Genomic DNA, 13,618 nt, shown 5'->3' with positions numbered 1-13,618 from the left:
CAAGGCTTCGATACAGCTTTGCTCTGCCCTGCCACGTGCACAGTGAAGCAGCAGTTCTTTGCTTTGGAAACGTGAGACCACGAACTGCCAGGTCCTGTCGGCAATGTGTAGTATGAACATTGGAGAAAATAAGGTGTCAGTCATAAATTCTAATATCATATTGCTCTCTAAGAGCACTCTGGGTACAAGGACGCACACTGCCTATTATACCACCACGAGAGATGCAGATAACATCACTTTGTGCGAAAACCCATCTTGGGAGCAATGAGACAGCACTATCTCCACATCACATTGCTCTCCATCCCATGATCATAAATTCAGGTAAGGGAAGTGAGGTGAATGCAGGAATTTGCTTTTCTGGCTAGCATTCTCTAAAGGGCAAAGCCCAGTGCGCACATCGGGGTCATGTCCATTGAATTCCTGGGCCTTTCCCATCTGGTTCTTGTAATATTGGAGATGGATCTGCTGCTTCGTTCTGTATTCTGCATCCACCTTCTCTCAGGAATGATCTGAAAACTGCTCTACAGCCCGTCCCACAGCATGAGGGATGTCCTTGTTGTGTCCAGTGGGTCAGAAGGGAAGGAAAAAAAACCATGGAGTTACAAGAATTCCCAAAGGGCAGCAAGTACAAAGAACAAACAGACATTGTAAAAACACACAAACAAAAATACTTCATTGTTTTAAATGCAAAAGGCATTTTCTGTTGTCAGATGCAAGCAAACTGCATTGCTTTTACATAGAGAGGCTGTTAGCAACAAACTAGCTGACCCATGCTTAAAAGCATTCCGGGGATACTTACTCCCTTGGGAGACCAGAAATACCAGAGAAGCCATTTTCATACAGCCTGACTGTTCTACCAGCACCAGCTTGAATTAGGCTTATGCTTGTCAGAGCACAGAGAAAGAGCCTAACTTTAGCTCCGAGGAACACACAAACCTGCCCTGCAGCTTTCAGGCTGACCTTGGCCATTTATTGGCACCATGCTTGGCATGGTTTCTCAGATAGTGACAAGCATGTAAGTGATATCTGGGGTGGCAACAGGCATGTGAGAAGGAAATGGTTTGGCTCTGCAGATTTCCAGGAACTTTAAGACAAGCCAATTTGGCTTATGTGACACTGAGAAACTACAGTGCACCAATAGCAGCAGGATGCACCCTTTTGTGCAGCAAACAGCCATAAGGGTCACTAGCTCTTTTTGCTCTATAACCCCAAGCCATGAGTCTGTTATTAAAACTTACTAAGGGCATGGTTGTCAATAAAAGCCCATGAAAGAATGCCTGCATTCTATGCTAGAATAAGAAAAAAAAACAAGTAGAATTTTTATAAAGTGTTTCTGTCCATCAGCACAATTTCATCTGCTCTGACACTCAAGGTTCCTTCATCTTCCTCCTCACTTGTCCAAACCAGCATAAGCACCTCAGTCCCCAGATGTCCACGATCAGTTGCGGGCCCCTCTGCCTTCTGGAGGTGCAACCACCTCCCTAGCCCCTCCAGGCCCTGCCAAGGAAGGGGCAGGGGAACGCCAGTAGTGAGCCATCGTGTGATTGCTCTGACATGGAGATCCCAGTAGTTTTAAGCACGCAGCCCATCTTGGTTCTCTCTCTTTTTCTGCACATTCACCCACATCTCAATCTCTTATACATTTATATATAAACCCCTCCATGCTACTATTTCTATTTTATCCTTTCCCTCCTACCTTTTGCGCCCATTAGAATTTTGAAAGCCTTTGAATTTCAAAAGCATATGAAAAGTTGTTCATCACTGTCTGGTCCCATCTGCTTCTGCATATACATACGGCAAGCAGAAATTTCTTTATGAAATATTCCTGCAGAGCATTTCCTCAGCTATGTCCCAAACCACACACTAATTGGCTTCTACACCTACACTCACTCCTCTCCCTGCCTCTGTTCTGTTTTTAACTTAATCATTCCCCTTCATCTCTTCTCTCTTCCTGTTTTCCCAAGTCAGCCTTAATTTTATATTTCCATTTCAGAAGTTTGCATCTAAGGTTATTTTGCACTCTGCCTCCACAGGTCAGGGCAAGCAAGGGCTATGAGTGCGCTCGTGGCCCCAGCACTCTGCTCTTACATCTGCTCTGCAGTGCCCTGCATTGTCAACTGTGCTTGTTTGGGAGATTGAACTGGGCACAGCTCCAGGAGCTATGACCAGCAGTAAATATAGAGTCTTCAGATAACTTTCTTAAAATATTGCTGTGTGATAATTAGAGGAAAGCAGATTATTGGCAAATAGAATTCAGAATTGGCTTCATCCTGCCTTTGCACTCCCACTGACTGGCAGGTGCCTGCCTCCCCAGTCTCTGCAGCCTCTGACAGAGAGAGACATGCTTTGGCTTCTCATCCCCCTCGCTCACACTCCTAACTTTAGCCACTATGAGGACAACCCATACAAACTCATTTCTGCCGCTGCCATGTGTTTGGGCCCAATGCCCAAAGCCACCTTTGTCTAGTCTTAAAGTCCTTATTGGCAACCTCAGGAATACTTGATGAGGCATTTTGTCTCGTACTTTTTGTTTCCTTCTTTTACTTGTTTAATTAAGTCTGATATTACACTGAAACAATGTACTAACACAGTACCCATCTTTCATAATGATCAAATGCAGAGATTATATTTAAAGGCTTACAGAGCAGCCCTAAATCCAACAGACAGCATGCTGCCAAAAGAATCTAAAAAAAAAGCAAGACAGGGAGGAAAAATTGATTCTTTTTTCCTTCCCAATGAAAACAGTCTGTATGTCCCACCTACTTGCTTTAATACTTCCCAAATGCTTTTGATCGAGCGCTCCTGAGCAAAGAGAGAAACTATCCAAGAGTGTAAAAGAGGAAACAAACACACAAATATTATGAAGTAACCATCAAAGGTATTTGTCTAATAAAGCATTTCAGTAACATCAAGGTATGATCTCTTCCATGCTGAGGTCTCCAGTCTGTCGCCATGTTCTCCTCATTGACCCTTCTCACAAGTGTTAGGAGAATCAGCAGGGAATACTGGCGGAGTTGGCTGTGACTTGCAAGGTCACTGCTAGCAGCTCAGAACAGGATGCTGCTGTGAAATAGTAATGTCACTGCAGAGAGTGGCAGAGCTGTCTTAAGGTTCATAGTATGGCGACTACCATAGCATCTGCTTTATGAATTCATTCTGTGTTGGATACTGCTGTACATAATAACGAAAAAAAATGTTGCCGTGAATGAAGCTTAAGTGATGCACAAAGCATACAGACTAATGTCCCCGATCTTGTATCACATCTGAAGAATTGTGATGCTGCAGAGCAGACCAAGAATGCGTTGTAAAGAAAAGTCATAGTGCTTTGGCAGGAGAATTGCAGTAGCGGAGTTGGAAGTCTGACCAAGACGCTGCTGTTGCTGCTGCTGGTAAGCACAACTGGCAGAGCCCCAGGCAGCTGGCAGTGCTAGCTGGGAGAAAATGCAGCAAAAATCTGGCAGGACAGAGAAGGAAGGTGCCTGTGGAAGTGGCCTCACTGCGCTGCAGCGCGGTCCCATCCCAGTGCCACAGCCCAGCTCTGTCAGCTTGGAGCTCGCTTTACAGCTGACCCCTGAACTTTGTGTGGAACAGTTGTTCAGGGCTCTGGTGATCACAGAGTCACTGGAAGGGGCCCAAAGGGATCACAGAGCCCAGCAGCTGGTGTCCCACAGCACCACCCAGATTCATGCCCTATCTATGTCTGAGCGTTGTCCTGCAAATCTTCCTTCAACTCCAGCTGCCTTGGAGCTGTGACGGCTGCCCTGGGGAGCCTGCCGCGCAGTATTTGGAGAAAAAAAAAAAAAAAAAAGTTGTGACTGCGTGCGGGAGCGCCCCACCCGCCGCAGCTCCCAGCCCTCACGGCCGCGCTCGCCGCCGCGCCCAGCGCTGTCCCTCGGCGCTCGCCGTCGCCCCGCAGCCAATCAGGCGGCGCGTGGCAGCGGCGGGAGCTGCGCGGCGCCATGGAGGAGGTGTGCGCCCGGTTCGTGTCGCAAAAGATCAGCAAGGCCCGATGGCGGCCCCTGCCCGCAGCCGCGCTGCAGCCGCCCGACCTCTTCGCCACCGGCTCCTGGGACAACGAGGTAGCGCGGCGCGGCCCTCTCCGGCAGGCCGCCGCTGACCCCGGCTTCGGGCCCCTCGGCCGCCGCGAGCGGCCGCGGGCAGGCGCCGGGGAGCCCTGTTACACACCCTCCAGGTAAAAGCGACTGTGTCGTTTCCCTGCAGGACAACCGCATCTCCATTTGGTCTGTGGGAGACGTCGGAAACGCGGGCCTCAATGGGGAGTATCAAGGAGAGCCTCAGCTGCTGTGTGACATCCGGCACAACGGCGACGTGATGGACATGCAGGTAAGGGACCTGCTCTGTGAGGGCTCGTCGCCTGGGGGAAATGGGGTGATAATGAGCTGTGGTAGGCTGAGATTAAAAAAAGAAAGTTATGAAGAATGGCAAAATCAATCAGTATCGGTTTGTGGGGTTTTTACTGCTCCTACTGACACATCTGAATACTCTGAAATCGAAATTATCATCGTAGTATTCATATCAACTCATAACATGCTTATTAATCTCTTTAGTTTTTGGATCAAGAGAGAATTGTTGTTGCCTCCTCAACAGGAAGTGTGACCGTATTCCGTCATCATCAGAACAACCAGGTAGGTATCTTCAGCTGCGGTCTGTGCAGTGCAGGTCACTTGGATCTCAGCCTAAGATGTCTCAAATTTAAAGTAAGAGACATCTGTATTCAACAGTACATTTGTTTGAAGTGTGTTAGAAAAAAGATTTGGATTTGTACCTACAAGGAGTGAAAAACATCTTGCGCGCATACAGCATAAATCAGATTCTAGAGCCAGACAGATTGGGTTCAGTGTTAATATGTTGTAAGCAAGTAGTCAATTTGCTAAAGACATACCTGAGGTTATATGCAGTTATATATGAGAATTAATAATTTCAGGGAGTGGGAATGAATGAACTTGTACCTGTCTTACTGGAGTGTTTGTATTTTTTTAACTGAATGCCTCACTGAATTTTTGCTCACAAGTGTCACGTGAGGAAAGATAAAGTCTAAATTCTGTAGTCTTTTGCTTTGATTATAAATCATTGAAAATAAACCTGTAATGATACTTCTTATTTATTTGCAATGGCACAACAAAGACTAATACCTGTTAATAGTTTCATGTGGTACCTAAGATAAACTAAGTTAAGTTTCTTGCAATCAGAATCTAAATCTGACGTTACACTTTGTAAAGGCCTCAGCTCTTTTTCTTTGTCCTAGGGAAAGTCTGGAGCGATAAGTCTAGTGAGAGACATTTCACATTCAGGCATAGATGCTATTAAGTCTGAATTCTCTTTCGTGTGAAAAAGGTGATTCAGAGCAGACAGTGCCTCACTGAAGGGAGTTCAGGGAAATTCAGATCTCTGGTTCTTATTTATGTGGAAGATTCCCATTCCAGTGAGTTAGTATGGCTTTCCTGGAGCTTTTTTCCAGCTTTATGAGTATTTATGAGTATTCCGAAAGCTTTGCTCAGTCAGGATCGTTATTTACCAGCAGAATCTTATGTCTGGTTTCTGCTTAGACTCTATCTGCCAGTCACCGGTGGGAGAACGCCCATTATCATGCAGATCAGTACACAGCCTGTGGTGGAGCAGCATGTACCGGGGTCATCTGCAGCAACCCAGAAATTGTCAGTGTTGGAGAAGATGGTAGAATAAATCTCTTCAGAGCTGATCAAAAGGATGCAGTGAGGACTATAGGTATGCCGAGTAAATGCTCAGCATGTTTTGGTTTGGAACGGTTTGTGTTGGTGTACAGAATAGAATATTTATTTTAGCCAAAGCATTTTTGTGTGATAGAAAGGAAAGCAACTGAAAATTGAATTAAATACTCCAAGGTGAATGTATTTCCTCCAGATTTCCTCCTATATTCCTCCGGACTTCAAGTATCTGAAGTATGTTTCAGATATATTTCTACGTGTTTTCAGACTTCAAATGTTTGTAAGTTAATATTTCAACTGGTGGAGACATTTTAAGATTTAACATTCTCAGTAGGCTTCTGTTTGATCTGGATAATGCTAAATGCTATGATAGATTGCATGAAATACCGTTGTATTTCCAAAAGCATTGTGTCACCAATTGTTCATAAGAAGGGGTCAATAACTATTGTCATTTCAATTCATTATTTGTAGTAAGATTAACCCTCATGCTATCCATATTCAAAACCAACAATTTGCTAAATATGTAGCAACTGGTGGAAATCCAGCTTAAAAGCAGAAATGATGTGAAGCACAGTAACAGCATTCTTGATAATGGAACTTTCTCCGTGAAACCTCAGTTTGACACGTTGCCCGCGTTTCTCCTCAAGTGAAATCTTGCTTCCGATTGAACAGATGAAGGATCTTAGACAGTGCTAAGCCAATTAAGGAATGAACCTCTCTGGGATTTCTAGAGAGGGGTACTTGTGTGTGCATGGCTGTATATGTGTGCACACAAGGCAAATCCTATTAACTGCATACAGTCCTTTACTGAAGCTTTACCGAAGCTCCATGAGAACTGCAGGAAGTCATTTTAAAACGTAGGAAGAAACGCAGTGTTGCACAAGGCAGAGTTTTAGTACTAACCCACAAAACACAGTAACTCTTCAGCACTGAGGGTAAAAAGTAATTAGTTTAAAAGGTTTATTTTATTTTCAAGTTTTCATTTATAAACAGATACTAACACAGAGTGTTCTGGTACAGGTTTAATAGAGTAGAATGTTTTGCTGACTCAGGAAGGAAATGTTCACAAAAAATCTTTATTTTTCTCTGAGCAGTTGCTCAAATTATTGTATTCAGATTTAATAATGTGCAGGATGCAAGTCATTAGTTTTCTTAGCACTAATTTGATAGTGTTATGTAAAAAGGTGTGCTTTGTAGTGGTGACGTAAACCATTGTTCTGATGCAGTGAGACTGCATTGAGGCATTGAGCTCAGCAGGGGTATAAACATAAAAGTAATCATATGTGAATTAACTGAGAAATATCCTTTTGGAAACAGAAATAATAAAATATAAATGAACCATAAATAATTCAGTCAAGTGTATGGCCTGGTAAGTGGACCTTACTTGGACTTAGGTGGAAGGGACTAGCAGAAACTCATTGATTAGAGATGGTTTTACAAAAAAAGTTGGAGTGGGAGAGGAGAGGGCGTCTTGGAAGGTACTTCAAAGTTGCCTCAATATTGTAAGCAATCCTTAGTGCAGATTCCCAGTTCAGTGACACCTTATTGTTTCCCAGGCACTGAGCTCTCTTTTTTTTTTAACACACCAATGGAACTCTTAGACCCTGTGAAATACCCGTACAGAAGTACCTTGACATTTCTACTACTGCTTAATGAATTTAAGAGTGTAATATAAAATTGGTAGGTTTATTCCCAACTGTAGTGGGAGAAATCTCCAAAGTTAGAGATGAAGTAAACATCTTTTGGAGACATAAATATGTATAGTTGCTTAACACTTTCTGTTATTTTGTCAGAAAATTCTAAATCTATCACAGCTTAAGTGTTCAGTCATCTAGTATTTCTTCCAACTGTCCTGCAGCTTTCATTTAAATAGTAAGCAGAAAAAAAATCCCTCACTCAAATGTCTGTAATCTGGCAGTAATGTAAATTTTGTCTCAATACCAGGAAAAACATTCCTATTACACGACCAAAAAATTCACCTTTTGATTTTAATTAATTTTTAAATAGTTGGAGTGAAAGTAGACTTAATGTTACCCCATCATAATCAAGATGAAAGATTTATGTAAAACAGAACAATCCTATAGGAAAGCAGTGCTTGTTTTAGTCTTTCCTAAAGCCTCAAGTTTCAAGTTAGTGCTGTGAAGTGTTTTTGACATTTGTAGAAAATTGTGATTAGAAGGAGCACTGTAGTAAAGGACCTGAAAAATGGCTTTCCCCCTTAGTTAAGATTAACAGACAAAGCATTGTTTTTGTTTGTCTTTAAGGACACTCAATTGATGAGTCAATTAAGGACACACTGATGACTGTTCTTGGAAAATGCCTAATGAAAACGTTTTAAACACTGATTGCTGAAATAAGTGCTTCTATGTACCACTGTTTCGTGTTCTCATCAAGAGTTGTGGTTTCTTGTAAGAGAAACAGAAAGGAGAAGAGCATTCTGAAAAAATCCATAGCCTTTCTTGCATCAGTAGATGCAGGGCTTGTAAAGAAAACTCTCAGGACTTGGCTAAATTGATTCTTCTTAGGTACTCCAGAACAAAAACGTATGGATCAACAAGTAGGTCAGTAAGCACTGGTTCTAATTAAATATAGCTTCTTACAGATTTGTCTCGGTAATATTTCTATAGGAAGCAAGGTTATCCTTGCAACACTTAGATTTCCCATGACGCTGAGCCGTCTCTGCCCCCGAAAATGTTGTTTGGTTTTAGAAGAGTTGTTTTGTGTTCATTAAATGGAGATGAGCATTCAGTAGGTTTACCTGAATTTGTAGTTTAATGCTTTGCTGATCTCTCTTGCAGACAATGCAGATAGCAGTACACTCCATGCCGTGACTTTCCTTCGCACAACTGAGGTCTTGACGGTAAATTCAATTGGACAGTTGAAAATATGGGACTTCAGACAGCAAAGAAATGAGCCAGCTCAAATATTTTCCTTGTAAGACCTTAATTTTTGTTTACTTACTGAAAAGCACATGCTATGTATATCTGATTTAAGTCTTTCCTGATACCACCCTATTCTTAGCAATGGGGTGATTAATATATTTTTTTCCAAAATGTTTCTACTGCTTTGGTGTTTAAGTACCAAAAGCAGAGTCTGCTTAATTACTGTTGTGAGTGAGCACTGTAATGGTCTGTTTTGTGATGCAACTCTGAAAGACTTGCATCTGTACATTTGTTCTGCAAGAGAAAAGCTAAGCACTTCTTCCTGTTTACCTGGTTAATTGTACATCTGTTTTTTTCCCCAAAAGGCTTATGTTTCTGAATGATAACTTTATGCCTTATAAGGTATTGTGAGAAAACGAACTTAGAGCTAGATTCATATCCTGTTGTTTGTGGAATAGTTCCCATTTCTATTAATAGGCTTAGGGTTTGGTACCTGGTTAGCGCCTGGTCTCCCTCTGTAACTCAGCTCTCCCTCTGTAACTGGTGGTATATGTTGCAACTGTAATTATAACTTGAATATCAGAGTAACTTTCTTGTATGTATACCTGAAATATTTGTACACAAAGCTTTCTTGCTCTTGTAAAACTGTTGCATATTGTGTAGGTGCCTGTATGCCCTAGGGCACAGAACCTGCTGCCCCTCCAGTTGCAGCTGCCTGTTGCTGCTATAGGTCTAAACTCCAGTAGGTGTGGTGTGGCTGCAGTTGTTACAGTTGCCCTGTCGGTCAACACTCATAGAGATTAAGAGAAAATATTAACTGAATGAAGAATTAATGTATATATATTTTTTCTTCTTCTCCTTTACAGGACAGGTGACAGAGTTCCACTACACTGTGTGGACAGACATCCCAATCAGCAGCACATTGTGGCCACAGGGGGCCAGGATGGGATGCTGAGTATCTGGGACATCAGGCAGGGTACTATGCCAGTGTCCCTGCTAAATGCTCATGAAGCAGAAAGTAAGTATCTGAGTTGAGGAAGAGATAAGGTGTTTTAGAAAAGCTTCTGTAAATCCTGGATAAAAACTTGGATGTGTTTAGCAACAGTAGAAAGCAATCGTATTTGCTACTTAAAGTGCTGTTATCCAGTTGGCTTTGTTTTATCCCCTCTCTGTGTGTGAAATTGTTCTCATCTAAAAGGCAACTCTGTTTAAATTAAAACTAGAACTAGTAAGCAGTTCTTTGTTACCCATTAGAGGCATTTAATCAGAAAATATTTTTTTATAAAGCAAGTATATTGATAATTTCTTCTTACAGAAACTGATGCTGTGGTATACAGCATAAAGCAGTAAAGTAGAAATTAACTTGAAAACATGAAGGAGGGAAAAATGAAGATAGTACACATGCATTTGGTGATTTCATAGTGCTGAAACAGCTCACTTTTCTGTGTATTTTGTATGAATAAGATAGCAATTCATTTTGCGCTGAACATTTCTTGACTGCCACAATTTTATTTAAGGAATAAGAAATAATTTTTGAGTTAAGTTTTCCTGTCAAATATTTTTTTCAATTGTGGTATTTAGACACAATTGAATAATGTGCGTGCTGGGAAGGAGTGTTGTGTGCAGATTTAAACGAATAGTAGAGAAGATGGCATAAGAAATTATTCAGAATGCCTGAATTCAGATAAGATTGTAACCTCTAGCAATATACACAGTATTGAAAATGAGACATTTGGGTTTTTTTTTCCCTCCTGTGGAGGGAAAACTGCAGTAATAACTAAAGGGGCTTGGGGCCTTTCTCCCCACCTACCCACCAAACCAGTGGAGAATGGAAGCTTTTGGTGGGAGCCTGAGTGCATGTCCATGTCATATTAACCAGAGGACACTGAGCTGCATACCTGATACTTGTGAAATCGTTTTGTTCCTTTCCAGACCCCGAGGGTACAGACTGTCTTCACTAGTCCATAAAGTAAAAAAAAAAATGCGTTACCTTCTCAGAAAGCAGTAGTATTCTTCTGTTTAATTGAAGCTTTTCTTTCATTTACTGCAGCTGGCTGTTCTTTCTCACCACCCTTCTCGCAAGCAAACCTGTAGGAGGCACTTGCTGAGTGACTCCATTCTGCATATGGCCAAGCTAAATAATGCTGCTCCCATTGATGCGTATTACTATTAAGTACACTCCTTTTTATTTGTGCAAACATTGTAGTTTTAAATTGTGTATCCTGCAACACTGTAGCGACAGTAGGACCACACTGGCCTTTGAGGCACATAGTGCTCTTCCAGACTGTATGGATAAGTGAAATGCTTAGATTTGAAATGGCAGGAAATTGTGGTTACCTTATTATCCGTACCACTATCCTTACTGAAAGAAGCCATCCTGATTTACAGTTGCGAAGTTATCTTTCTCCTGTCATGAATAACACCTCAGTTATTTTAAGAGAAAGGTGAGCTCTTAGGGTTTTATAATCACTATTTGGATTTCAGTAATGGAGGAACCAAATTGCTTTTAGGATCATTGCAATATAGAAATGTTAAGGAGCATGGCTATACTTTTTAAGTATGCTTTTTCTTTAATATTTGTAGTGTGGGAAGTTCACTTCCACCCCTCCAACCCAGATCACTTATTTACATGTTCTGAAGATGGATCTCTTTGGCACTGGGACACTTCCACAGACATATCTGAAAAACCATCTTTTCTTCATCAAGGTAAGGATGTTTGAAGTTGGATAGCATTTAATTTGTCAGGTGGCAGAATTATTAAAGCCAATGTGCTTATTTATATTATCCAATTACTAATACAGTCCTAATTCAGAAAATTAAAACCTGTTTTATGTTCTTAGAAAGAAAGCACTGATAGGCTCTTCAGCAAAACTACTTAAAAGGCAAACACTTGAGTGGGGTTTTTCTGTGTTTTTAATTTGACCTTTCCATACTCTGTCCTGTATGTAAAGAGGCGCATCTGGTATTTCAAAGATAGATTGAGTTCAGTTAAAACTCATACATACATAGAAAAGACATAAAGGCAGTCTAAATGACCTTAGTCTCTGAGGGAGATGTACAACATTTTATAATACCAAAACAAGTGGTAAGTTATTAAGATAGTGGAATTATGAATTCACTCCTTACGTAAACTTTTCAAAGTCAGCTGGAAGACTGTTACTGAATGAAAGCAGACCCCTTTGTGTTGTGCAGAATTTTAGTTGAGGATATGATACTGACTTAATATAAATATTTCACATTCTGATCATAAAGACTGCTTGATTGTTTGCAACTTCAAACTGTAAACGGTGGAGGAACTTTCCCCTTTTTTATAAACTGATTTCCCTATCTTCCCTATTTTCTTTCTTTTAGGAGGAAGAAGTACTGCCTATATTTCCCACAACACCATTAACCAGTCTGTAGTAAGTGCCTGGCTAAGCAGCGATCCAACCAAAGACCGAATGGAAATCACCAACCTAATTCCAAATCAGACTTTGTCCGTGAATACTTTAGATGTTTTGGGACCATGTCTAGTGTACGGTACTGATGCAGAGGCTATTTACGTGAACAGACAACTTTTTGCATGAAATTCTTCCAGTATCCCTTTGAAGTGCTGATCACATTTAACTACAGAGAAATGTTGTCCATTTGATTCGAGTTCTTAACTACACAGAGTGTTATCAGCACTGGGGGAGAGGCCTTCAGTGTGGTCCTGGCATTGCAGAAGGAATGAAAGTTATCCCAGATTCTGAGAGCTCTTTCACATTACTGATGCTCCAGCATGAGTAGCTAAGCAAATTGACATGTCAGCTTGCTCTGATTTCTTCCCTGATGTCTGCTATTGCTAAGCAGACATAGTAGTTGCTAGGGCAAAGATATATGTTGTAAGATTATTTCTGTAGTACACCCAAGGTGAAGTAAAGGCAACACATGCTTCCCTTTTTTTTTTTTTTTTTAAACATAAAGACTTTTTTTTCAAGTAATTCAAGGCCAAACTATAGGGTTCTTTGGCATTCTTTTTATGTCATTTGAGAGAGAGAGGGTTTTTTAATCTGAGGGTTTTTTTAATGTATTTTGGGGACATAACTTTTTATCTTAGGGCTTGAGAGGAGAGCTCTTTGAGCACTGAAATGTGAAAGGTCCTGTCAGAATCTTAACATTTTAGCAGCATTATTTCAGGTTTTTTACAGCTTCATCATGGATGTTAAAACTTGAATGTTAAAATGTCTCACGTTAAAACTTGATTGTGATAACTTGTCAGTTACTCTCTCAGCAGAAGACTGTTCACGTAGTTATGTGTTTGTAAGTGAGAGACTTGTTGGCTGTGTTTTTGGGTTTGAGATTGAGACTTCCTCAACTTGGGACATAGTCCTGTCAATCAACATTTCACATCTGGTCTGTTGTAATCTTTGGAAGGTTGATTTTATGAATAATGACGTGCCTACCTTTTGTTGCAGAGAACCGTTTCTCTTTTTAATAAATATTTTGCACAAGGATAGTGGTCTGACTTTTTACATTAGTTTGAATAGACGTACCTGTAGCAATCTGCACGGGAAGGTAAATGAGTTACTGGGACCGATTCCTGGAGTGGGATCTCAGGAGTGGAGGGCAGTGCTGGAATTTGGGCAGCACCAGATGAAGTTATTGGGCTTTAAAAGGCGTTTTCCATCAAACGAACTTTAGAACGTATGTTATTTTCAAGTCGGCTGGAGAGGCATTCTTGATGTCCTGTTGTAAGCATCGCCTAATCTGAATGTCTTGTGCCCCTGGCTGGGCCGCGGGGGTTACTGCCAACAGGACTGTTAGAGACTTAAATTTTTCTTCCCCAGTTGTGCGGAAGTGCAGCGTACTACCGGAGAAGAGAACTGCGTCTCCCGACGCCAACTGTTCGGCCGCCCGTGGCAGCGCACAAACGACCCACGGCCCCGGCCCCGGCCCCGGCCCCGCCTCGCCTTCCCGGCCGGGGCCGCGGGGGGAGCGCCGGGCGCGCAAGGGCGGCCGGGAGCTGCCCATATCCGGGAAGCCCTTCGCGGCGGAGACACCGACAAAATG

General features: G+C 41.8%; 1 protein-coding gene across 1 annotated transcript; it reads left to right on the top strand.

Annotated features, from left to right (window-relative positions):
- NUP43 (nucleoporin 43) lies at window positions 3,915-13,062 on the top strand. Its single transcript, XM_021392287.1, has 8 exons — window positions 3,915-4,079; window positions 4,222-4,344; window positions 4,569-4,646; window positions 5,568-5,745; window positions 8,504-8,639; window positions 9,454-9,605; window positions 11,171-11,293; window positions 11,939-13,062. The coding sequence occupies exons 1-8, from the start codon at window positions 3,960-3,962 to the stop codon at window positions 12,151-12,153; spliced, it is 1,125 nt and encodes a 374-aa protein (XP_021247962.1). The 5' UTR covers window positions 3,915-3,959; the 3' UTR covers window positions 12,154-13,062.

The sequence above is a fragment of the Numida meleagris genome, chromosome 3 (assembly GCF_002078875.1).
Source record: "Numida meleagris isolate 19003 breed g44 Domestic line chromosome 3, NumMel1.0, whole genome shotgun sequence".
Classification (NCBI taxonomy): domain Eukaryota; kingdom Metazoa; phylum Chordata; class Aves; order Galliformes; family Numididae; genus Numida; species Numida meleagris.
Note: the sequence above shows the minus strand (reverse complement) of the source record. Positions and strands in the feature narration are given on the sequence as shown.